The following is a 26,507-nucleotide window of genomic DNA, read 5'->3' on the forward strand; positions in this document are numbered from 1 at the left end:
CCTGCGCGGCCGCCTCTCCCCGCCCGGCGGCACCCGCGGGGGCTGAGGCGGCGGCGGCCTCTCTCGGCTGGTCCGGGCTGGGGGCGGCCGGGCCGGGCCGGGCCGGGGGCAAGATGCTGGGAGCCCTGTGGAGCTTCCTCAAGCGCCACAAGAAGAAATGTCTCTTCCTGGGCACCTTCCTGGGCGGTGAGTGACCCGCCCCGGGCCGCGGCCTCCCGCCCCCCCCTTCCCGCCTCTGAGCCGCTCCCCCGCCCTGGACTCCCCCTTTCCCCGGCGTCTCTCCCCGCCGGGCACTTCCCCCTTGTAGGAGGCCGGTGCGGGAGCCACAGCGCCCCCCCCCCCCAGAGCCGTGCCCTGCGCCGTCCCCCATGTGTGGGGGGGCCGGGCCCGGGGGGCGCTTTCAGATCGGGGCGCCCTCGGGAAACACTCGTGCCCACCCCGCCGCTGGCAGCCCCCGCGGCGCCCCCTGCGAGGGAATGGGGCTGCCCGGGACCCCACGGAGCGCGCTGTAATCTGCTGCCTCTCTGGCCGTGCCCTTCGGCTCAGCCTGCAGCCCCGGCGACACTCCTGCTTCGGGGATATCGCCGGTCAATGATTGCTGCGTATGTCGGATGGGCATGCTTCCTCTGCGCTTACACCTCGCACTAGGTGCGGCCCAAAACCTTTTGGAGTATTAACTTGAAAGGCAGTTTTAAAAATATAATCTTTTGGATAAGACAGTTTCATGTTCATATATAACTTTTGGGGCAAAATAACTTAAATTGATTAATTGGGTTGCTGAAAACTATATAAATGAATGAAATGCATAAAAGTGAATAATTTTGGGATGCAAAATCAGTGGTTTTAAGAAGCACAACAGACAGATCTGGGTTTTACATGGTATTTATTCTTTGCAGTTATGTGGAGAGGATGATGGCACAGTAGCCAATGAGGCAGCTAGTATTTTAAAATATTTACCTCCTGTTACCATGTTAGTTTCCATAGTGATTGAGTTTTACTAAAATGTTACCAAGGACCATGGTCCCCCTATTGCTTGTGGGGAAACTAAGAGGATCAGCTGAAGCAAACAATATCAATAAAACTTTTAGGATGTGCCCATTCAGTTGCTAATAAATCTGAATTAATTTGAAGGCCTTGAAAGCAACACATAGAATCATAGAATTATAGAATATCAGGGTTGGAAGGGACCTCAGGAGATCATCTAGTCCAACCCCCTGCTCAAAGCAGGACCGATCCCCAACTAAATCATCCCAGCCAGGGCTTTGTCAAGCCTGACCTTAAAAACTTCTAAGGAAGGAGATTCCACCACCTCCCTAGGTAACGCATTCCAGTTTTTCACCACCCTCCTAGTGAAAAAGTTTTTCCTAATATCCAACCTAAATCTCCCCCACTGCAACTTGAGACCATTACTCCTCCTTCTGTCATCTACTACCACTGAGAACAGTCTAGAGCCATCCTCTTTGGAACCCTCTTTTAGGTACTTGAAAGCAGCTATCAAATCCCCCCTCATTCTTTTCTTCCATAGACTAAACATCCCCAGTTCCCTCAGCCTCTCCTCATAACTCATGTGTTCCAGTCCCCTAATCATTTTTGTTGCCCTCTGCTGGACTCTTTCCAATTTTTCCACATCCTCCTTGTAGTGTGGGGCCCAAAACTGGACACAGTGCTCCTGCTGAGGCCTCACCAATGTCGAATAGAGGGGAACGATCACGTACCTTGAATTATTTAAGTTTTTAATGGTAGTTTAACAAAATTCATACTGCAACATTGGAAAGCCATTACATATTTTGTATCATCCTTACAGGTACTAACTATTGCAATAATTCAGTAAGCTAGCTGTGTATTTAGATGAAATGCACATTTGCCATCACTGATAAAAACATCCCATATCCTCATTTTAGCCCCAGTCTTGGAAAAGGCACTGCCCCAAAATTTAGTTGGCTGGCAGTGCCATGTATGCTTCCAGGATGTTGAATGCACCTATACGTAAATGTCTGAAAACCAGGAAATACAGAGTTTAGTTACGCGCAATAATTTGTCCCTGCTGTGGGGATTTGTGCTTGTCTGGTAGCGTACCTAACAGTACGCTACAGGGCAGAGGTAAGTGTGGGTGTTATTCCAGATGGAGTCCTTAAGGCAAGCGTTAAGGGCTGGTAATACCTGGCAGCAAGTGATCAAATATAAGCACACTAACCGTTTCTTTTAGTGTACCCATGTGTTGTATCCCCACAGGGCTCTGTATTTATCTGGAAAGATAGACATCTGTCAAGGCAGATTGGGACACAAAGGGCATGTCTACGCTACACTTGGGAGGTGTGATTGCAGCAAGCATAGCTGTACCTGAGCCAGCTTTGATATAGCTGGATCTAGCAGGCCCTGCTTCCCGAGGGCATCTCAGAGCTATCGCTACCTGTACCTGGGCCTTATACCAAGAGGGCGTCTTAGAGCCACTTGGCTAACAGCTCTGCCTTCCTCCTGGCTCCTCTATTCCCCCCATAGTAGAGCCCTGTAACCCAACCCAAACCCAACGGACCTGACTACAAGTGTTGGGGCTGGATCAATTGGGGGAAAAAAAATGGACCCTTTGGAGGTATGGGGGGGTTGGCACAGTGGCGACTGCCTGCCCTACTCCTGCCAGCTGCCTGCAGTGCAGAGTGAGAGTCTGTTTAGGAGTCGGTTCAGCAAGTGGTGGCAGACAGCAGGAGCCAGTCACACAGACTCCTGTTCTTTTTGCCACCGATACAAGCATCCACTGCTGCACTGACCCTATAGACAGGAGGTGGCTGACTCCATTTCGGGGGAATGGGTCCGGGTCAGGTTAGTAAATGACTCAGCCCTCTCAGGATCAGGCCAGGTAGGCTCGGGTCAGATCTAAAGATTCGGATCGAGCTTACCTGTAGGAATGGAAGGGCAATGGGAAGGAAATAAAATGATAACCAATGGGCTGTGAGGAGCACATCTGCCTGCTGGAGAGAGCAAGGGGAAGTGGATGGAAGCCCCAGACTTCATATTCCACACTTCAGGAATAGGGTAGAGCTAGGGGAATCAGCAATATAGGAGGATTACTGAGGTGTGAAGTGTTTCATCTCAATAGGATGTGCTTGGGGGTGGGAGGGTGTGGATCAGACCATCCCATGGAGATGAATACAGCATGACATAATAGCTCTGAGACATGTGAACTGACCCATTTATCTCAGTGGGGGTTTTCTGTTCGCGGTTCTTTTCCTGTCTACCTGGCCAGTGCATCTGAGTTGAGAGTGCTGTCCAGAGCGGTAACAATAGAGCACTCTGGGATACCGTCGAATTGTGTCCACAGTACCCCAAATTCGACCCGGCAAGGCCGATTTAAGCGCTAATCCACTTGTCAGGGGTGGAGTAAGGAAATCGATTTTAAGAGCCCTTTAAGTCGGAAAAAAGGGCTTCATCATGTGGATGGGTGCAGGTTTACATCGATTTAACACTGCTAAATTCAACCTAAAGTCCTAGTGTAGACCAGGGCTTAAATACTGTTCGGGTTTATAGTAGTAACTTGCTTCCTCTTTCAAATATTTACTTTGTAGCCTGTGAATCTTGATTCAGTTGGGGGGGGAAAGTGTAGATTTGTATTATACAGCTTTGTAAGTGCACTGTAGCATCAAGAGGAATTTTGAGTCAATATCTAAACTTGTTCTGTGTACTGTTATGTGATTCTCTCCAATGAGAAGAGCTGTATGAAGAGAATTAGTGTAGAAAAACACATGTATGTGGTCAGATAGCAGTGATGCTTATCCATATATGTCCTCTAAAACATCAATTTGACTGGTAATCTAGGAAATTTCAACATTCTAAGATTGAGGTGGTGTCCAAGCTCAAGTACAATGAATATAAAAATAACATTAACCATTGATCAGTTGGGGAAAAGTTACTTAAATCTGTCAATGTCATAACATGAAACAAGTGCTCAAAGTCTTTTTAATAGAAGCATAGCAGGAATAGGGCAGGACTTCCCTTGAAGTCTGGGATCTTGTCTTTGCCATTAGTCAGTGCTAGATGTTTCAGCGGACAGTGAACCCCTATATAGTGTCCTCTGCCAATTGTACCATACTACAATATTATAAGGTAAGGGAGATTTCTTCTTGATCCCAGCTGCTGGTTATTTTAGGCCCCTGATCCTGCAATGTGTTGTATATAGCAGATCCCTGAAGCCAATAAGGGCTTATCTACGTTTGAAACACTACAGTAGCACCACTGTAGCTCTTGAGTATATGTACTCCCTATAGTGATGGTAGGGGTTTTCCCCATCAGTGTAGGTAATCCACTTCCCCAAAAGGCAGTAGCTAGGCTGATGGAAGAATTTATCCATTGACTAGCACTGTCTACACCAGGGATTATGTTGACTTAACTGTGTCACTCTGCAGTGTGGATTTTTCACACCCCGAGTAACATAGCCAGGTCTACCAAAATATTTAGTGTTGACCAGGCCCACAAGTGGTTGATAGCCTTTGTGATTTTCATCCCAGTTAGAGATTTAATCACTTCTGTATATTAGGACTCATCTACACCTTCAGATGCTGAGGAATTTATTTCTGACTTTTTTTTTGCTAACAGGCTCATACAAATATCTAAACAAAATATTTTTGTCTAAAATTAAGCTATCCATTTTCTTTTCTTTTGTATCTCGCTCTCTTCCCCCTTTCTTTGGGTTTTATGCATTTAACTTTTCTCACTGACCCTTTATTTCTACCACACTCTTGCATTGTGTCTGCTTTTCATTCTCCAGTCTTTTTAAATATTTGTTGTTTGTACAGTAACTCCTCACTTAATGTTGTAGTTATGTTCCTGAAAAATGTGACTTAAGTGAAACGATGTTAAGCGAATCCAATTTCCCCATAAGAATTCACGTAAATAGGGGAGGTGGGGTTAGGTTCCAGGGAAATTTTTTTCAGCAGACAAAAGACTAAAACACACACATTGTAAGTTTTTAAACAAACAATTTAATACTGTACACAGCAATGATGATTGTGAAGGTTGGTTGAGGTGGTGAAGTCAGAGTGTGGGATATTTCCGAGGGAATGCCTTACTGCTAAATGATGAACTAGTACTCGGCTGAGCCCTCAAGGGTTAACACATTGTTGTTAATGTAGCCCCACACTCTCCAAGGCAGCACAAATGGAGGGAGGGGAGACAGCATGGCAGACAGACCCTGTGTGTAAGAGAGAGAGATGCGCATTGCCCCTTTAAGTACGCTGACAGCACTGTAAGTACATTGCCTTTTTAAGTAGATCAGCAAGTTGTGACAGCAGCTGTTGTGAGCAAGCTCCCTCTGTCCTGAGCCTTGTCATGTCTCCCCCCAGTTCTGTGGAGATGGGGTAAGCAGGGGGTAGGGGGACACCCTGATACCCCCCCCCCCCCGCAGAGCAAGCAGGAGGCTCGCAGGAGCAGCACATGGCATTGGGGGAAGTGACAGCTGAACTGCCGGCAATTGATAGCCTGCTGGGTGGCTGCCGCACAGGGAACTTAGGGGAGCGGGGACCTGATGGGGGGCTGCCGATCCACCCTCGTTCCAAGACCCCACCAGCTAGTTCCAATGGGCTGCTCTTTTTGCAAGCAGTGGACAAAGCAAGCAGCTGCCAAACAGATTATAAGGGAGAATTGCCTAACTTTAAATGAACATGTTCTCTAATTGATCAGCAACGTAACAACGTTAACTAGGACAACTTTAAGTGAGGAGTTACTGCATTGCAGTAGCACCAGAAGCCCCATTGTCAAATTGTGAGGAATCTCTGCTTGGAAGACATTTCTTGCATAAATTCAAAGCATTATGTCTGGCATTTTATTTCAACTTGAAGTTCTAGTTTTTAATAGTACTGTGGAAAAATTCGACCCCAAATAGTTGATACCCAGATTCTTGAAGAAAAATATGATGTTGTGGTTTTGTTAAATAAAGAGAGAGAGGTCGGTAGTAAAACAGAACAAAGGGGCAGAAGTAGGAGGAGCTTAATGACATTTTGTAAATCTGCTTGTTGTTTAAAAAAAATGTATATCTTTATAGGAGTCTACCTACTGGGAAAATACGGGCAGAAGAAAATTAAAGAAATCCAAGAAAGAGAAGCAGCTGAATATATTGCCCAAGCACGAAGGCAATATCATTTTGAAAGTAATCAGAGGACCTGCAATATGACAGGTAAGGCAAGCAAATACATTTTTCTGATAAACAGAATCCTTTGGGGACTGAATCCTTTGGGGATTTATTTAAACCCACAATATGGAAGGAGAAAATTAACACAGCAGCTAATTAGAACTCAGAAGCATCAGTGTTGAATAATTGTCTTATAAAGGCATAGTTCAAATAGTATCATTGGGCTCTATAATAATATAGATTACAGTTCTTGTAGGTTCAAGTTCTCTAAGGTCCTTAAGCACTATCTTATTCAAGAATAAAGTGGTTGCCAAACTAAAGGGGCGGGTAGATTTACAGCAAGCCACCGAGATTAATAATATAAACAAACACTTATTAAGTTACATAGAATTAACTTGGCAGATAACCTTTAGTACATCCAGTAAGAAACTTTGCAGTTTAATAATTCCCTAACTTTGAAGATAGACCAGTTAAAAGGTGGAACTTTAAGGTGGTGGTGATTATTCTTGTATTACAACATAATCTATACTTTAGAGATGGGGAATTATTTATTCACAGGTGGTTCAAGGTTATTTATGTAGCACAGGAGTGGAGCAGCATTTCTTTTTTCCCCTTTGAAGTGCATAACGGCTCCCTGAGTTGCTGAAAGTGATTGAGGATACCAAGGGTGCTTGGAAAGCAGTCTGGACTTCCTTTAAACTCAGCAGAAAAACTTTTCCATTTCATAGGGCTGGGTTGACTCTACAGAGGAAATTAGGTTTTATTTATCCTGCTCATCCACCCCAACTAAGTACCATCTCTCTGAGGGTTTTTTTTTCTTTCTATGTGCATTATCATTATATACTGTGCATGTCTGTCTTTCATTTTATCCTCCTAACAGGATAGGAATTTGGCTCTGAAATCTTCAAAGAAGAAGGGAAGTTGGCCCCCAATATCCCTTTTATGTGTTTCTTGTTTTAAATATAAAACAGATCTCGCAGATATGCAGCATCCTTCCTCTTTAGAAATAAGATCAGTGTTTTCTTCTCCACTGAAGAAAGCCAAATTTTAGTTTTGGCCCAGCTGCAATATACATTTTAAGATTTTATATATCAAATAATTAGATATCTCCTATTTATATTGTAAAAATAATGACACACAAGTGGCACTAACAATTTGTGTGCAAGCGGCCTCCTGAGCACTTTGCTTGTGTTGGGTTCCATTCTATCACCTTCCTTCAGTTTTTTTTTTTTTTCTTTCAGGTTCATAACTCTTTGAGGCAGTGACTGTTTTCTTATGTCTGTAAAGTACCTGGCATACTTTAAATTCTAGTGCAGCATAAATTATAATAATTTAGGCCCTAAGAACTATATTTTGTAGTTTGTGTGTGGTAGCATAGTATTCAATTGTGAATCAGTTAAAAAGAGGAAAGATGCCTTAATGGTTGGGGTCCTAGCCTGAGATTTGGGAAACCTGGGTTCAATTTCTTGCTTAACCACTGATTTCCTCTGGGATCTTGGGCAAGTCGCTCAATGCCTCAGTTTCCCATCTGTGAAATGGGGATAATAGCACTTACCCATCTCATGGAGCATTGTGACGATAAATGCATTAAAGACTGTGAGGCACTCAGATACTACAGTAAGGGAGGCTATCTAAGTACCTGAGAGACAGAAAAAGGAGGACTTGAAACAAAAGTCTAACTTGATCAGCCAATTAAGCCTGGCACAAAATATAGCTAACTTGGGAACTAGCCTGGAGTTGAGGTTTATAGACACATGAACTTAGCAAACAGCAGGCAAGTGCAGACTCTAGGAAGTAGGAAATACTCTAGCTGGAGCTCTTGTAAAGCCTGTTCCTAGACAAGCGGATCAGACTTTGATATGAGCAGTTAGATGGGCTGGTGCAAATTTGTTTCTTCCTGCACAAATAGGAGTTCCCAATCAGTAAACAGAACAAGCCAGGGTTTCTTTGAAGCAAACCATCCATGTGACTTTACATACTGTTAAAATGACGTAGTAAGTTTGACTGTACTGTTTCTTTTTTGATGTAACCTGAAAATGGCCTGCCTTAACATCTAAAAATAGTGGTAACAGATGGGTAGTGGCCACCCCAGTTTGATTTCCACAAGACTTATTGAATTAATGTTTGCTTTTGTTAAACTATGGTTGGAAACCTTAGATCTTATGGTCATGCTGTAGTGTACTTTCAGCCCCTTCTCTGTATCTTGTCCTTCCCTCCAGTCACACACACCTACCAGGTATGTTGTAAATTAAGAAACAAAAATGAATTTTCTTGACTATTGGAGAGAGGGACACACTTAGGCTGGTTGTTTTTCTTTGTTTACCAATTTATTTTCTTTTAATGATAGTGCTGTCAATGCTTCCAACACTGAAGGATGCCCTAATGCATCAGTTGAATTCTGAGAGCCTCACATCTTTACTGAAAAATAGGTAAGAATATTTTGCAGGTGGTCTTAAAAAATGTGCTAACTGATTCTGAGTCACAAATTTTCCCTGATTTGGGCTTTAAGTGATGCATTTGCAGTTTAAAGAGCATGAGAAATGTTGATTCTCTAGACCTTTGAATCGACAGTCTGTAATGGTATTCATTATTTCATAATAAAATGATTATTTATTAAGTATGTAGTTTCATGTATATGGCACTTCACAAACATTAGAAGAAAAGATCCTTGCCCTACAGCACTTAGTCTAAGAGCCCTAGCTTCAAGCACTTAACATGTGGAATTGCTGCAGAGAAAGTACTTACAGAATCAGGCCCCATCTGAAACAGGACAGTGAGTCTTTCAATGAGTTGCTTACAGTGAATTTGTAAAAATGTTTCTGTACTCTTATCAAGGTCAGGCATGAAAAGTGAAAAATATGCACGATAGCTTTCCAGTTGTAATCTCACATGGAAGAAGTGAGGTATTAGAAATTAATTTAAAGTAGAACAGGTAGGGGCACGTTCTACACTAATGAGTAATGCACAGTTTTAGGGACATACCTCTACCAATTGTGGTGATGGCTTTTGTGGCTGTGATTCCCAACCCATTGAATTTAGGCTACTGAACAGCCATCACGTGGCAATGACTTCTTTACATTTGATCTGGTGTGTATTGAAACTAGTGACCTACAAGGGAAAAACTACACAGCATATAGCCAATTTTGACCTATCCAGTACCCTCATTACTATCAGAAGATGCTTTCACTTACATTAATGCTACAAGGAAAGCATTGTAGCTACCAAATTTCACCACGGCAACTTAAAAAAAGTTGCTGTTTTTTTTTTTTTTTAAAAAAGCATCTGGAAAGGCTTTTTCAAAAGTTCAGCCTTAATGAACTGATTAACTAGTCATTGTCTGTCTTAGTTACGTTAAGTTGCTTGCTAATTTTTTTAATGCTATTTAAAATGGTTATCAACCCCTAAGCAATTGACTTATAGTAGATGTTCCAACAGTATCTTAATTGTAGTTGTCAACTGCCAAAACAGTGGAAAAACACTCTACGTTATTTCAGTGCTGATGTGTTAATTTTATACAGTATATTAAATCAGTAATTTTGTCACAATAAACCATGATTTTAAAATGGAAATGTACTGAAGAAAATTTTAAGTAAATATTTATAATTAAGGGACTCTGCAATCAATCAGGTTCATGTCCTGAACTAATCAGCAAAACAAGTTTGACTACAGTCCTGGGTGTCCTTTGTTATAAGGCAAAGATGCACAGTAGCTGAAGTCATACACTGTAGTGTGTATTCTTCTATAAAAATTGATCTGTTTCTCACAGAATACAACGGTTGGACGGGACCTCAGGAGGTCATCTAGTCCAACCCCCTGCTCAAAGCAGGATGAATCCCCAGTTTTTGCCCCAGATCCCAAATGGCCCCCTCAAGGATTGAACTCACAACCCTGCGTTTAGCAGGCCAATGCTCAAACCACTGAGCTATCCCTCATCTAATAGGTGATTGTTTTGATAAGCTTGCAGGTCAAAATGTAAGTGAGCTCTGAGATGTTGGTGAAATGGAGTTGGTTTTCTTCATGCAGTGGCAGTGGATGTGGGAAAGGGCAGGCCAGGTAGTAACATAGTTTTGTTTTTATCTAATTTTCTGAATTCAGATGTTGCATGTAATTGCTAATCTCTTATGGAGAGAGCTGGGCAGCCAGATCACAGATATTAAGACGATCAGGGATTCTGTACAGTAGCTTGCAAGCATGAATAATCTTTTTGGATAATGATGCAGGTTAGGGTACATTCTGATCAATTGCCTCTATTGAGCTCACTGGTGCAGAGGAAGCATTGAATTTCATTTTGCTTGGATGTAGGATTGTGAGTTTTATTTTTTTGTGGAGAGACAGCTCATGAGATGAAGTAACTGACTGGATTGGGTATAAAGCTGGAGTTTTTCAAGTAGCTACGTATTCTTGGGCTCTGCAGGGATGCTTTCTCACCTTCTCCTCTGGCAGAGAGGGATCAAACTACTTCAGTCCGTGAGAGGTCATTTAGACTGAAGGAGGGAAAGAGAGTACATAGCAGGCAGATAGAAAGGATCACCATTTCCTAACACTACTATTTTGTACCATGAAAAGGAGCAGAAATGGAGATTTCAGTTCTTGATGTCCCAGAGGATACATCATCTTTCTGATATTTCAGTGTGTTAAGATTGTGCCATGCCTTAGTAAGTCTGCTGAAATATGAAAAGCTGGTCACTTTTTTTTTTTTTAGCATTGCTGTGGAAAAAATTTCCTCAGTCTTCCTACGAAACTTGCTCCTATCTGATATTTCTTCTCAGAGTATTCTGGTTCCATCTTGGTCTCCTCTCCCACACCAGAGCACTCCTGGCTGTTGTGACCAGGAAAGTGGTCTGCCACTGTATTCCTAATTCAACACCTCCCATCTTCCAAGCTGCTCTTTTACATTGTCTTCCCTACTGAACAACTCCAGTGCTTGCTTCTGCTGCTAACTATGGCTTTCCAGAGAAATAAGAATAAAGTCTATATGATTCTGGTCAGTTTTGCTGCCTTGTCAAGGTTCTTCCCCCACTCTGAACTCTAGGGTACAGATGTGGGGACCTGCATGAAAAACCTCCTAAGCTTATCTTTACCAGCTTAGGTCAAAACTTCCCCAAGGTACAAAATATTCCACCCTTTGTCCTTGGATTGGCCACTACCACCACCAAACTAATACTGGTTACTGGGGAAGAGCTGTTTGGACACGTCTTTCCCCCCAAAATACTCCCCAAAACCTTGCACCCCACTTCCTGGACAAGGTTTGGTAAAAAGCCTCACCCATTTGCCTAGGTGACTACAGACCCAGACCCTTGGATCTTAAGAACAATGAACAATCCTCCCAACACTTGCATCCCCCCTTTCCTGGGAAATGTTGGATAAAAAGCCTCACCAATTTGTATAGGTGACCACAGACCCAAACCCTTGGATCTGAGAACAATGAAAAAGCATTCAGTTTTCTTACAAGAAGACTTTTAATAAAAATAGAAGTAAATAGAAATAAAGAAATCCCCCCTGTAAAATCAGGATGGTAGATACCTTACAGGGTAATTAGATTCAAAACATAGAGAACCCCTCTAGGCAAAACCTTAAGTTACAAAAAAGATACACAGACAGAAATAGTTATTCTATTCAGCACAGTTCTTTTCTCAGCCATTTAAAGAAATCATAATTTAACACGTACCTAGCTAGATTACTTACTAAAAATTCTAAGACTCCATTTCTGGTCTATCCCCGGCAAAGACAGACTATAGACAGACGCACAGACCCTTTGTTTCTCTCCCTCCTCCCAGCTTTTGAAAGTATCTTGTCTCCTCATTGGTCATTTTGGTCAGGTGCCAGCGAGGTTACCTTTAGCTTCTTAACCCTTTACAGGTGAGAGGAGCTTTCCCCTGGCCAGGAGGGATTTCAAAGGGGTTTACCCTTCCCTTTATATTTATGACATGCCTCCTACAGGCTTCTGAGTAGCAACAGTGAAAACTAGCATGACTGTGATCAGTTTTCACTCTTCTGTCGCTTGATATTGGAGACTTAAGAAGACCACATCAGTTTACATTGAAAGGTTATTTTTATAATAACAAGCTCTAGAAACAGGTGTTATATTTAGATGAAAACATAGGTTCTGCAAAGGTTGATCGCATTGGTTCCTCTTCCATATCCCATTTGGCCTGGAAAGTTTTGTACTCATTATATACAAATAGAATAAGTATATTTTCAAGTCCTGTAATATGCTGGCTTAAAGGAATGCTCTAGTATGTTTTTTTTATATAGGATTTTTTTTCCTCTCAATTTTTTTAAAACATAGTTTTTAAAATTGTTGATACTTTATTCTCTTTTGCGAAGTATAAGTATGAGTTGCTGTTACATATGCCATAGCATTCCTCTGTCTCTTCCGTAATGTGTCTCCATCTGGTTTCAGAGTAACAGCCGTGTTAGTCTGTATTCGCAAAAAGAATACAGCTGTAGCTCACGAAAGCTCATGCTCAAATAAATTGGTTAGTCTCTAAGGTGCCACAAGTACTCCTTTTCTTTTTGTGTCTCCATCTGTCCACCAAAGTCATAGATTTGATAGCCTATTCTATTTCATTCAGTCTGTTGTATTATCTCTACTAGAGAACTGAGCAGTTGATTGATATTTTAAACAAATACCAAAATTCTGTGTGTTCCTTCCAAAAGGATGAAAATGGCCAGAAGTGTTGAGAGCCAGATCTATGAAGAACCATTAATTGGGGATCAAAAATCATAATTTAAATTTTATTATTTTACTGGAATTTCTTCCAGCCTGACTCAAGAGTAGATCATTGTTTTCTACATAAAAACAGCGATATTTATGTAACCTTTCACACCAAGGAATTACAAAATACTTCCCAGATTATTTTCAGGGATCATTTCATACAGCACTGAAATGCTGTCATCTCTGGAGTGGAACGCAACAGGCATTCTGTATCAGCAATGCTTAAAAATAAGCATGGCTACATTATCTTATGAAAAATTAGGAAGAATTTAGGTAATAAATAAGGGTTAAATTTGGCCAAGACATTGAGGATAACATGCCTGTTTATTTAAAAAAAAAAAAAAGAAGTGGGAGTGGCATTTTCTTTTCCACAGGTGTCTCAGAAGATACATCATCTCTCTGATATTTCAGTGTGTTAAGATCGTGCCGTGCCATGCCTTAGTAAGTCTGGTCAGTTTAATCTTTCGAGCTTCAGTTTCATCTTTAAAAATCATCAACTGTGCTCCATAATGCCAAACTTGGCAATGGTTCGACTTGAAAGAAGGAATATGAGCACTGAGACTCTGGTCCTGCAGTGCACTGCACTGTGCCCACCCAGAGCCCCATTAAGTCAGTGGGACTCCAGGTGGGCATAGGTGTCTGTCTGTGTGAAACAAATGGTAGGATCTGGGCCCATGTCACCAACACCGCTTTCTGGATCATCAGGGTTTTCTCTTTAAATATTGAGTCACTAAGCTTATGAACTCAGACCAGATAATAGAGCTACAGAATCTAAATTGCCAAAAAAATTAATCTGGTACATGAAAGTTGTTTTGAAAAACCTCCAGGATTTTGTAGTTCTTTATTATAGACACACTTCTTCCTGAACTACAAACAAATGATGGTGGGCACAAACTTAATTTCAGTAATTATTGTAGTTGTATAAACTTGCCTTACAACACTCTTATTTCTTTTAGTTTCTTTAATACTTTCTAGTTTCTCTTTGAATGTGAATGTTTTTAATGTTTTTCATTATTTCTTTCCCAATAGGCCACCAAACAAGTTAGAAATATGGGAGGATTTAAAGATAATAAGTAAGTCAAAATGAAAGATTTTTATGTACATATTATTGTAGCATAATCCTAAAAAAACATCTCTTTTGTCTTCCCCTTTTAGAATATACGTATCCATTTAGGTGCACAGGAGTGGGTTGCTCTTGCTTCAGCAAATATTGTTTATATAGTCACTATTGTACTACACTTCATAGCAACATTATACAGTATAAGCCATCACAGAAAGGTGCTACGGATAAGAGTTTTGTATCTCTTTGGAAAGTCGTAGGGTCAGAGGCCAAGCTGAAGTATCTCACTGAGTCTTGGAAGGCTGTTAGACCCTCATGAAAATCTGAGAAGAGTGGAATAACAATGCAGAACTATGCATGCCACACCTTCTGCACCACTGTGAAAAATCTCCAAAATAGGTGCTCAGAAATGACTCTGATGGGCGCAGTATAAGAACCTGAACAAAAAAAATACATTATTGCTACTAGAATGTCTTGTCCAGTTGTACATATGATCAGCTGTTGATTTTGCTGAAGCCCAGACTCATGACAGAGTCTCATGTCAATGTCAACATATGAGGATTCAGCAAACTCTATAGGCAAACACATATATGTGAGGTCAGACCAATGTGAGAATCGAAAACACAGTTACATGTGGGACAAACAAGATTGTCCATGACCGACCGGGGCAAGCTGTTGTGTCCTTGCTCTGTGGTGGTCGGATTTTTCATATAAGGTATTAAGGTGCCTTGCTTCAAAGCAGTTAATGACAACATGACAAAACTGCTGCCACCTTGCTCTAACATGGGCTGTTACTTCCCAGTTGCTGGGTCTATCTGACGTGTTTTCAAGTTTTTTAGTGTATCTTTATATTGTTTGTACTTGTCGTCATGAAGCTGGATACCTTGCTTTTAGCTGATCATAAAATATGGCCTTGTGTATTGAGTTGGCTTACGAATAAAATACCCAGAGCAAGGCAGCTGAACTTTTCTGAGCATGCCTTCAATGCCAAACATCCACCAGTGATTAAGGATTCCAATATTGGGAATCTCATCCCACTATTTCATCCTGCAAACAAACTGAAGACTGAGCATATAGAACTAATCAGGTTGCCTGTGTCTTACAACCATATATAAAAGTATTGTAAGTATGACAGTCCAATAGACATATGGCTTAGTGTTTTTTTTATGTCTCTGTCACTCCATAGACAATATGATAGCATTCCAAATGCAAACCTGGCCTTGCTTATGCACTGGGTAATCTCATAACCAATTATGGCATTTGGTGATGGCATACTCCCTAAGTAGCAAAACTTCTCCACTGACTTGAGAGAAGCATGCTGTCAGCTGTTGATTTTTTTTTTCTCAAGTTCATAGTAACCAATCATACCATCGGAGCCCCTTGTTTCATCATTGTACGTGTTTTGGGGTAGAGGGAAAGGGAAGGATGCCATAGTGTATACATAGCTGAATAGTTGTGCAGTGAAATACCATTGGGCCAAGGTGGAATACCCCTTCCTGACTCCTAGCTACCATGTGTTGTTCTGTTTTTTCTGTTTGATTTTTCCACTCCCTTTGGTTCTGTTTGTCTCTCTTCTACAGCTCTCTTACATATGCTACTTTGTTCATCTGGTCCCCTCCTTCTCCTTCCCTGTTTCCTAGTCCTTTTCTTCTCATGTTCTTATTGCTTGCTACTCAAGCAGACTTACTGCCTAGTTGCCTCATGTACCCTTCCATCCAGACATCCTCTCTTGCTCATGGCTGGCTGCTCCAGTGCCAATGCTGGTTCCCGTTTCCTTTCTTAAGCAATATCAGCCCCAATCCTAGATAGTTAGCAGGCTGCTTCTTGTTCCCAGGCTGCTGTTATGCTGCCTTTGTCTGAATTGCATGGTGAAGTCTAATGTAGTGTTCTAAATCCGTTTCCATGGCCTAATGAAGAATGGAAATTTCAATACAACGCCCCATTTTGCATTTTATATTAGCCCAATAAAAGGAATCAGCTGGAAGTGCATATAGTTTGGGTAACTTGTGCAGTATCTTTTCTTTTTGCAAATAATTATAATAGTGTAATTTAGCATGTTTTACAGTGAATGATTGTGAATATTATTAAGCATTTTAGCTATCACTACTGTACATATTTAGACTTATGTGATCATCTTGGTTGTGAACTTTCTTTGAGTGGTGTGTGATCTAAGAAAAGGAATGAAAAATGGAATGACATGAAAAAATGACTGTAAAAATGAAAGCTGATACTTACTGAGCTCTGGAGAATGCTCTCCTTTGCCCTCCTAGTGATATAACTTCAAAATTATTTCCTTTTTCCTCTTTAAGGTTTTACCAGAAGCATTGTAGCTGTGTATAGTACGTGTATGCTTGTAGTTCTTCTGCGAGTCCAATTAAATATTATTGGTGGTTACATCTACCTGGATAATGCGGCAATCTGCAAAAACAGCACAGTAAGTATTTATTCATGGAAAGAAATTATTCAGTGAGAGATGAAAGGGTATATAACCAGGAATATTGGGATGAAATTATGGAAGGGAAAACTTAGGTTGAAATCAGGAGTCGGGGTATGAGAACTCTTCTGGCGGAGAGATGTATTAGTCTATGGAATAGTCTCTCAGTGGAAGTAGTGATAGTCCTGTTGCTTAAAACCCTTAAAACTGGGCTGAACAAAATACTAATAACCTCACCTAACACCCTTTCTAAGCAACACAGGTGCAAATTGAGAGGGTTATTTGTTATTAAAGACCCAAATACTTATCTTATTAATTTTGTGAGAGCTTGTCTACATTACCTGCTGGATTGATGGGCAGCAGTCAACCCAGCTGGGGTCGATCTATCGCGTCTAGTCTAGACATGATAAATCAACCGCCGAGCACTCTCCTGTCGACTCCAGTACTCCACCAGGGCGAGAGTCGACGGGAGAGCGTCAGTGAAGACACCGCGGTAAGTAGATTTAAGTACGTCATAACTTCGATCAATTCCCCCCCACCCCATAGACCAGGCCTGAGATATAGCAATATCAGTATGGACAAATCAGCCTGTGGTAGGTAATCCAGGTGCAGGATTTTCATGCCTAGTTCCTCCCAGCATATAGGCAGGCTGCCCCAAGTTACAATCTCCCACAGTTGAAGAAAAATTGATTGACTAATTACAACACTGACTATCTAGTCACGTTGCCTGACTCCAGTTGTCCCTTGAGGCTTCCTGACTGGATGTTCTCATTGGTGTTGCTAGATCATGGAAAACAGCTAGCAAGGTAAGAGATTTGGTTTTCTTTTGTGTTATGGCTCTCACCAACAGGAACAAATGGGTCCAACTAGGGTGTCAGACAAGATCTCAGTGAGCTACTGAGTGGCTGCTCTAAAAGCATGAGATGTGGGCATTAATAGTTATCTGAGTGCTTCTCTGTATTATTAACCGCTCCTTCCACCTTCCTTTCCAGAGTCATGAAGGACATGCTGGTCTCTAGAGACAGGCCTGGGGGCTTAGGAGGAATCCACTTTCCAGTAAGGCAGCCAGAGGTGGTGGAAGTCAGGGTCCAGTTGGTAAAATCTAAGGAGGTTCTTGGGCAGGGTGAGTGTAGAGGGAGAAGCACTCTCTGTTTCTGCCATCTTCCGAGGAGTGGAGTGGATTGGCAGGATCCAGTCTGAGAGGTTGCCTTGGAGCAAAGCAGATAGCCTCCGCTTCATGTCCTGAGAATTTGTTTCCCTACAGAGAGTTTTAAGGCTTTTATGAGACTTGAGTTGATGTTACCCCATTCCATCAGAGTGGCTTTCCTGAGGTGATCTGAGGAGCAGGAAGGTGGAGAGGGGACTGGTTCCAACTCTAGCTTGCCCTCTTCAGGAGAATTCCTATCTGAGCAAAGGGTGAATGAGGGATGCGGTTTTTCCTGCCGCTAGGGATGGAGAAGAGGTCCCTACAATACAGTGGAGGGGAAAAGTTCAGGGAGCTTATCTGCAGAAAGCTCTTTTTAGAGGAGAGGTAAAAGGATCCTTTAGGATGGAAGGAAGCAGAAGCCATACCCTGAATAAAGGGTCTCCTTTTTATTGGAGAAGGATGAATGTCTGAGAGAGACTTGTCATCTCCCACCTCCAGCGTGTCTGCTTGTGAGCTCTGGTTTGAGTTGATTTATTCTGGAGGTTCTCTTCTTGGGTGTGCTAGGACACATAGGAGCAGTCCTGCTGTTCCTCAAAGTCCCCGGTGGGGCAGGGGTTGCTAAATTAGATTGCCTGCTCCCATCGTTTGCTCAGGCTTGTGTATAGCAATTCTACACAAGGCTGGGAGAGGAAAGATGAGCAGAATGACCTGCTGCTAAAGAATGGATGTGCCGCAGAAGACATTTTTAGCTCTTCTTCTCAATTTTCCTTTGAGGAAGTCTTTGTCCTACCCTGTTCCATGCTATGAAACTACTGAGGTCTGGAAGAAAGATGGTGCCTCACCAGTGAGGCAGAGTTGGGGAAGCCCATGCATGATATTAGAAGGATCTGGGGGAACCCACATACAGTGTTGAAGGACTCGGGAGAGTAAAATCCACATCCAGAATGACTACAATCCACATGAAAGCAAAGGAGGAGGACTCATGCATTAATCTATACTAGTGGCTGGCACATCATTAAATTGTTTGGGGTTTTTTTTTTCTTTACAGACACCTCTAGCTCCCCCTGAAGTCCAACAGCAATATTTATCAAGTATTCAACACCTTCTAGGAGATGGTATGACACTTGTAAACTTACTATTTTTTATATCATGCCATTGTATGCAATATTTCAACAAATAAGACTTGAATAATTTTTGGTACCTTTTTTCTGCCCATAGGTCTGACTGAGTTAATAACTGTAGTTAAACAAGCTGTGCAGAAAGTTTTTGGAAGGTAAAGGTGACTTTTTTTTTTATCTTTTCCCTGGTAGTTGCTTCCAAATAGTGTCGGGGGGTAAAAATACTAAAATGAGGAAACTTTTTATTATTTGAAAATAGTATCTGAAAATGTCTGATTTATCTATTGATGTGCATTGGCAGGCTTAGCTTGTTGCAACAGATTTCTGGGTTGATCAGTATCTAAAAATGGTGATTGTTGTTGTGTGAATGTAATTTTGTCACAAGCAAATAAATGAAATCTATGTTGTTGACTCTGCAATTAACATTTTGGTCCTTTCTTTCCACAGTGTTTCTCTTAAACATACTCTGTCTCTTTTGGAGTTGGAGCAGAAACTTAAAGAAATCAGAAAGTTGATAGAACAGCATAAAGACTTGTCCCACTCAGATAAGATTGGATCTAGATCTCTGTTGTGTCATTATATGATGCCAGATGAAGAAAACCCATTAGCCACCCAGGTACTTGTTTAATTTTATGTGCATCATTTTTATTCTATTTTGTGTACCACATTATTGTTGTAGCATGGTAACTATACCCTTAATGAGAGCCAATGCCAGTTATTTCACATTAAGTCAAGTGTCCTAGTTTCTTTAATCTAGGCAATGTAATGTATGGACTAGAAGAGTTAAGACAGAATTGCTTTTTATTCTAATGTCAATTTCATCCTCCAGCATGGAGAAACAAAGGTTAGAGAGGAGAAGAAAACTTCAGTGGCAATCAGTTGTTTCACTAAAACAGTTTTCCAAACTTCCTGAAGTTTGCCAGCATCATAGTTACATATCTAATCCACATCTCGCACTGAGAGGAGATTTAGCTCTTAACTTGATATAAAACTAGTTTTAAGGAATAAACTTTCCCCAGAAGGGGTGATAAGATACTCATCTCATGTTAAATGACTAAATATAAACATGTTGAATTATTTCAACTTTAGAGGGCTAAGGAATACCGAATATCTCGCTAAGTTACTCTATTTCCCAGAAAACTTTCTGAAAGAAAACGGCAGTGATAAAATTAGTGAATGCTTCTGCGAACACAGAGATTATAAAGAGACTTGATAAGCACGATTTAAAACTTGGTTTCCAGTTGGACGTTTGTTACAATGATTTTCTTATTACATTTTTGGCTTGACTTCTCTCCCTTTTCCCTGTTGCTCTTACGTTTTAATCCTTATTTTTGGTTGCTCATGGGATGTTCGCTGTGAGGCTGCCTACCCTTTGCATGAGGAAGCCTTGTCTGTGCTTGCCATGAGTCAGCTCCCCAACCCTACTGGCCATTGACAACACAAGCACTGCCCTCTTGGCCTCACTGTCGCTCTACAGATTAGTGATTGGCATACGCCAACCCCCAAGACCTCCCAGCATCTCCCTGGAGTGTCCAGCCCCATGTCCACTGGACACTTGCAGTATTTACAAATCCACTGCTTCCTTCAAACAAACCATGCACTTCAGTTTACCACTTCCACCTCAGATCACCTCTGCTTTACACACAGCACATAGATATCTTTATAGTGAACTCAAGTACAGTAAAACCTCCGAGTTATGAACACCTTGGGGATGGAGGTTATAACTCTGAACAAAATGTTATGGTGGTTCCTTGAAACGTTTACAACTAAACATTGACTTAATACAGCTTTAAAATTTTACTATACAAAAAAATTCTGCTTTTAACCATCTTACTTTAAATGAAACAAGCACAGTTTCCTTACCTTGTCAAATCTTTTTTATACTTACCCTTTATTTTTGTAGTAGTGTATATTTAACATAGTACTGTACTGTATTTGCTTTTCTTTTTTGGTCTTTGCTGCGGCCTGATTGTGTACTTCCGGTTCCAAATGAGGTGTGTAGTTGACTGACCAGTTAATAACTTTGTTTGTAACTCTGAGGTTCTACTGTATAAGTCTATCTACACAGCATAGAGATTCAAGTAGCAGCAAGTAGTAGTATTGGAAACAGATGGTTACATGTAAAATAAAATCATAACACACATTCTAGTGCCTAGACTTACTTAAGATGATACTCTCATGTCTAATAAAGTATTGCTCACCTAAAATCTTTGTAGCCCAGGCTGGCTGCAACGCTTTTTGTGAGACTAGAACACTGTCAGTTGTTTCCTAGGTGAAGGATTCGGTATGTCGTCTTGTGCTCCAATATATACTGGAACAGATATACCTTTGTCTTTATTCATAAACCAGACACTTCCCCTGCTGTTTGTTCTTGTAGATTTTGCAATCTCTCAATCTGCACCTGATTCAGTATTCATGTAGGTATATAATACACAAAACGCAAATGGCCAGGGACATAGGTATCTTGCCTCTTGCCTGAAAGGAACATTTCTGAGATATGTCACTTTCTGGCGACCTGCCTTAATTCCAAGACATTGTGAATATAATTTTCAGTATAGCTACATAGCTCTGTAAATATCTGTACATACATGTTGCAGTGATTATGACAACCAGCAGGCTACTACTGGCTTTTGTTAGAGATCTCACATGCCACCGTCCGTCAACTACAGATATTGACCCAGGGGATCCCTGTAAAGCACTTTGCGCCCCCTGTGCACTCTGCCAGTTGGTATCAAGCGGTCCCCGGGTCACTTACTCCCATTTTACTAAATTTTTGAAATGAACACTAGAGGAACACCAACCTGGTTCTGCAACAGTGACTTCAAAACTAGACCATTATATTTGTAGTCTAACTGTATTCCAGTTGCTAATGGAGTTCCTATTAAATTGGATTTTTTGTTTGCTTTTTCTAGGCCTGTGGACTTACCGAAAGAGATGTTGCTACTATTAAATTACTTAATGAAACCAGAGATATGTTGGAAAGGTATAGAGAGAACCTGTATTAGCATTAAAATCTTTATAATAATTGCAATTTTCATATATGTACCGGTGCTGGTGGTTCCCCTCATAAAATTTGACCCTTAAATTATTAATACTGTATTAAAATTTAATGAGCTAAAGGCTTTTAGGCTGCCATTTTAAAAAGTGCTTAAGGGGCTTGAGTGCTCAAATTCAGTGGGATTTGAATACTGAATTCATTGGGCCTTTTCGAAAAACCAAGCTTTAGCTTTTAAAAACAAAAAATTGATTAATCACTGTAAACATTACTAGACACATCACTAGAAAATATACTTGCAAGAAGAAATAATCTTGCAGTGACAAGCTGATACAACAGGCCTTTTCCCCCTCATTTTCTGTGGTTCTGCAATAACTTGGGCCAACTTCTCCTCTCTTTTAGATCAGTGTAATTCCAGAGTTGTTTCATTGAAATCAGTGGCTTTCCTCCACTCTTACTCGTACGTAAAAGTGCAGAAATTTGGGCTTAATTTTCATTTTCAGATTCTATTTTTAAATGGATTCCAATTGACACCTTTTTATGCAGGGTTTTAGCAGTGCATTAAATGCTTTCTTCTACAAGGGAGTTATAAAAGTGAGGGGTTTTTCATTGAAAATGTTGACAGAAATTGAATATGGATGCACTGAACTATGGGCAGGTTGTTCTTTTCATTGATCTTCGAGAGGTATTGGGGATTTTATTGTGCCCATCACCACAGTTTCTTAGCACTAAGTAAGAATGATTATTGAAGTTCTAGTTCTCCTGTATTAGTGATAAATGCTTGATCTGCGCTGACTTTTGTTCAGCTTGCAGGTGGATTTCAATGTGTTGGTTATAACCTGTAAAGCCCTAAACGGTTTGGGACTTGGTTACTCTCTCTCTGGTATACTGCCTCAATTGAGAACAACACTGGTGCTCAAGGTGGAATTGCCTCAATAGAAATAAGAGGGAACCACTGGCAGGGTGTTCTGTGACCTTTTTTTTTTTTTTTTCTTTTTGGAACCTGCGTCTGCCAGAACCCATACTTGCTAATCTTCTGGACATGCTGCAAAGACCATCTGTTTGGTGGGCTGAGGAACATATATTTTCGAGCAGTCCTTTGTCTCTGTTATAACCTTTAATTTATGGGATAGGCATCCAGATTGCTGATGGGGTGCCTATGGGTGTATTTTAAAAATGTGAAGAACTACATATTAGGAACCAGAACAGCAATTTTTAAAAACTTTTTCTTTTTACAGCCCAGATTTTAGTACAGTTTTGAGCACGTGTTTAAACAGGGGATTCAGTCGACTATTGGACAATATGGCAGAGTTCTTTAGACCCACTGAACAGGACTTATGTCAGAGTGGCTCTGTAAATAGGTAAATATTGCTTTGATGATATTTTACGTGTTTTCTGTCTTGATTATGCTTTTGACTTCACAGGAATCTCTGCACATGGTTATAGATACCATGGCCCCGTATAATGGAAGTAACTGGTGATGAGAAGAATTCTAGCACTTCATAAACAAACATGGATTTTAGGATTTTACTCACTTTAGTGAGGTAGAGAGGTACTAGCTTTGTCATTTTACAGGTGAGAAAACAGCAGTATAAGCTGTGATTTGACAAAGGTCCCACACAGTCAGTTGCAGCGTTAAAGCTAGAACTTCAGAGTTCTTGGCTCTCTATCCCATGCTTAGTCTGCTAGAACATGCTGATAATTATTTTAGCAATAGTTTTTACAAACCCTGAGTTCAGAGTCCTCCAGCCTAAACCACTGGGCCAGACTCATCCCTGTTGTGACTCCGTTGTCTGTTTTTAATCCCCTACTTCTTAACACACTCCATCCTCCTTATAAAGCTTTGTTTTAGCATTCTCTGATATGAAGTTTCACTCCTTGACTGCCAGATGCTTAGTTTAACCCCTTCTGAACTACGTTCCATCTATAATACAGTCAGAGTACACAGAACTGTACAATAATTGGAGTGTGCTGAATACAGAATAGGTCCTTCCTGGAAGAATGGATGCTGAAAGGCAAAGTGGATTTAAAAACCCCCACACAGGATAAACATAGAATAATATGAAAAGGAGTACTTGTGGCACCTTAGAGACTAACCAATTTATTTGAGCATAAGCTTTCGTGAGCTACAGCTCACTTCATCGGATGCATCCGATGAAGTGAGCTGTAGCTCACGAAAGCTTATGCTCAAATAAATTGGTTAGTCTCTAAGGTGCCACAAATACTCCTTTTCTTTTTGCGAATACAGACTAACACAGCTGTTACTCTGAAACCATAGAATAATATGAGGTCATTTTTATAGCTGAAATACTTAACAGAATAGATAAATTGTGGGCATTTCCAAGGGAGCTTGACTTAATTGCACTTCCCTTATAACACACTCTTTATGCCCTGATCCTGCATTGGAGGACATATAGGCAAACTCCTGCACCTAGTGAGAACCCTGTTGGTTTCAGTGAGGCTCTACGTGTGTACAGGGGTCTGCTTACAAAGATCTGTTTCAGTGCAGGATTGAGTTTTGAGATGGACTGTGAAAGGGGCATATGGAGGGGCTTTATTACTCTGATATGTTTAGTAGTAAGATGAAAGTGAAATATGTGTACTTTTTGGGTGAAATCCTGGCTACACTGAAATCAATGGCAAAACACCTTATTTGAAAACTCCACACTCATCCAGTTCTAAAAAATCATTTCAAATGGGAAAAAGATTATCATTGTCAATAACACAAAAGCAGAACTGTAATTCATTTAAAAGTGCTTGATAGTCCCCTTAAATATAATTTATTTAAATGGATACAATTACTGTACTATTTTGGATTGCTATTAATCTCCCATCTGTCCTACTCGACTCCTCACGTTACCTCCCATAGTATTTGAAAGAGGATGGGACTGCAAACTGACATAGCTAATGATACAAACGGTACAAACTTTGGTTGAACTATAGGTCTTGCTAATGTGATACACCTATGTTGTTGGATGGAGTACAGTCACCAACAGATCAGTTGCTGCTTCTTGTGCTTGTTTTCTATATGTGTGCTTTTAACAAAAGACCTGATAAAGAACAAATAAGTAAACTTAAAACCACACACAATGCAAATCTGAAACTTACTCTTTCAAGGGTAAAAGAGATGGAAGTGACTTCTTCAGAGTTATAACAATCCCAAAGAATTTATATATAGTTTTTCAATATAAAAAGGAGGCTTATGCCTGCCTCTTATGTGTTTTTTATTCCTTCTAGTCTTTCCAGTGTCAGTCTTCCTTTGGCAAAGATAATACCCATCATAAATGGACAGATCCATTTGGTGTGCAGTGAAACCCCTAGTCATTTTATTCAGGTAAGAAGCCTTTGTACTTAGTATCTTAAAAGTATCCCAAGTCTGCTAAAATATTCATTGTTAAATGCAACATTTTATAGCAAAACTGTATTGCCCAATTCTCATGTGATGAGTTTTAGTTCAGTTTCTTTTCAGAAGTGGGAACAATTGGTGCCACTTAAGAAAAGGCTCCCTCTCCCAAAAAAAGGTCAGTCTCTCTCTCTTATCCCTGCCACCTGCTGTTGTCAGTGGGAGGGTAGGGAGAGCGGGAGAGAAGAAGAGAAGGATGGGTGGTAAATGCAGAATGATCTCTTGATCAGACTGCTTTGGCAATTCTGATCACAATTTTGTTTTTCAAATGTGACAAACTTTCATATTTGAGTAAAAAACTCAACACTTTCTGGTATCAGACTCTGTCATGTTTAACCATGTGTAAGTACTTCAGCAAGAAAAGGTGATGGTTCTTAAACTAGTTATTTTTTACTTCCATCTTCTTCCAGGACCTGTTGATGATGGAACAAATGAAAGACTTTGCTGCTAATGTGTATGAAGCTTTTAGTACTCCTCAACAATTAGAGAAGTGAACTGTGCATCAAAAGGAACCGATCATGTCTTTATATAGTACATCCCTTGTGAATACCTGGTGGGAACTTAAGGATTTTGGTTAATTTCATGATAGTGTAGGATTGCTAGACCTTCAGAAAGAATACACTTCTTGAAATACTTGGGAATGCACCTGCTATTGTTTATATAATAGAATTCTGCTTACAACACCTGATGAAAAACTTCGTGTTGGAAGAATCACTGTTCACTAAGACTTTGTATTAAGCAGGTTTCAGCTGTATTTAATTAACTCAATTAGAACTACTTTTATTGTACACAGAAGGCCAATATTAAGATACCTACAGTTATTAAAACTGACTTGCTTCAGATGTGGTGAATTTTGGAAGAAGCAATCTCTCTGATCATAAAACTCTAGAAACTGCAACAGACAGTAAGATGGGTGAAGTCAGGCTTCTCTCTCCTTCCCCCACAAAAACTTTAAAAAACCCTTCTTTCCTCAATTCTATAAATGCTATCCTAGAGGATTTAATATTCCAGAGGCAAAAGCACAGTCTCTGCCAACTGATGCAGGTGCCTGACCAATGTTGTGGGTGCTTGCCTTCTTGCTGAAGACTTAGAATACATTGATTTTTAGAGGGTCTGTTGTGTTTATGCTATCGATGAGCAGCTATCGATGTACACATTTGTAAATATTTTATCTTACTTTATATTAATTTTGATCCCAGTACACTGTCTGTATTGCAATAAAGAATTTTAATGTAAAATTTGTGTGCAATAACTTTACCAACATAAAATAATGTCTATACCTAAATAGACCACCATTTTAAAACTTTACATATGTTAAAATTTCTCTACATTTTAGTCTTGCATTTATTTTCATTGGTTTCCTACAGAAACTTGCAAAGACTAGAAAAATATAACTCTTTGGCACAAAAGGTGGGACTACGGGAGAGCAATTTTCATGTACATATGGATTTATAAGTCCACACGAGATACCTATTTAAAAACCCAATCAGCATAAATAAGAGAAACTACAGCAG

At 40.6% G+C, this 26,507-nt stretch overlaps 1 protein-coding gene across 1 annotated transcript; it reads left to right on the plus strand.

The window, feature by feature from the left end:
• Positions 1 to 26,231, plus strand: PEX3 (peroxisomal biogenesis factor 3). The gene is made up of 12 exons (XM_084623344.1): positions 1 to 186; positions 6,032 to 6,163; positions 8,466 to 8,547; positions 13,866 to 13,909; positions 16,206 to 16,330; positions 18,526 to 18,592; positions 18,696 to 18,750; positions 19,043 to 19,211; positions 21,508 to 21,578; positions 22,829 to 22,951; positions 24,828 to 24,924; positions 25,404 to 26,231. Exons 1-12 carry the CDS (start codon positions 114 to 116, stop codon positions 25,485 to 25,487), a joined length of 1,122 nt encoding a protein of 373 aa, XP_084479470.1. The 5' UTR covers positions 1 to 113; the 3' UTR covers positions 25,488 to 26,231.
• Positions 26,232 to 26,507: the final 276 nt, after the last annotated feature.

This window comes from Lepidochelys olivacea (assembly GCF_965140295.1).
Source record: "Lepidochelys olivacea isolate rLepOli2 genome assembly, chromosome: 3".
NCBI lineage: Eukaryota > Metazoa > Chordata > Testudines > Cheloniidae > Lepidochelys > Lepidochelys olivacea.

Excerpts from the sequence above, each read along its gene's own strand:
- PEX3 (XM_084623344.1), top strand. The coding sequence starts at position 114 with ATGCTGGGAGCCCTGTGGAGCTTCCTCAAGCGCCACAAGAAGAAATGT. Across the intron at positions 6,164-8,465 it reads GAGGACCTGCAATATGACAG|TGCTGTCAATGCTTCCAACA; the intron begins GTAAGGCAAGCA and ends TTTTAATGATAG. Across the intron at positions 18,593-18,695 it reads TCAACACCTTCTAGGAGATG|GTCTGACTGAGTTAATAACT; the intron begins GTATGACACTTG and ends TTCTGCCCATAG.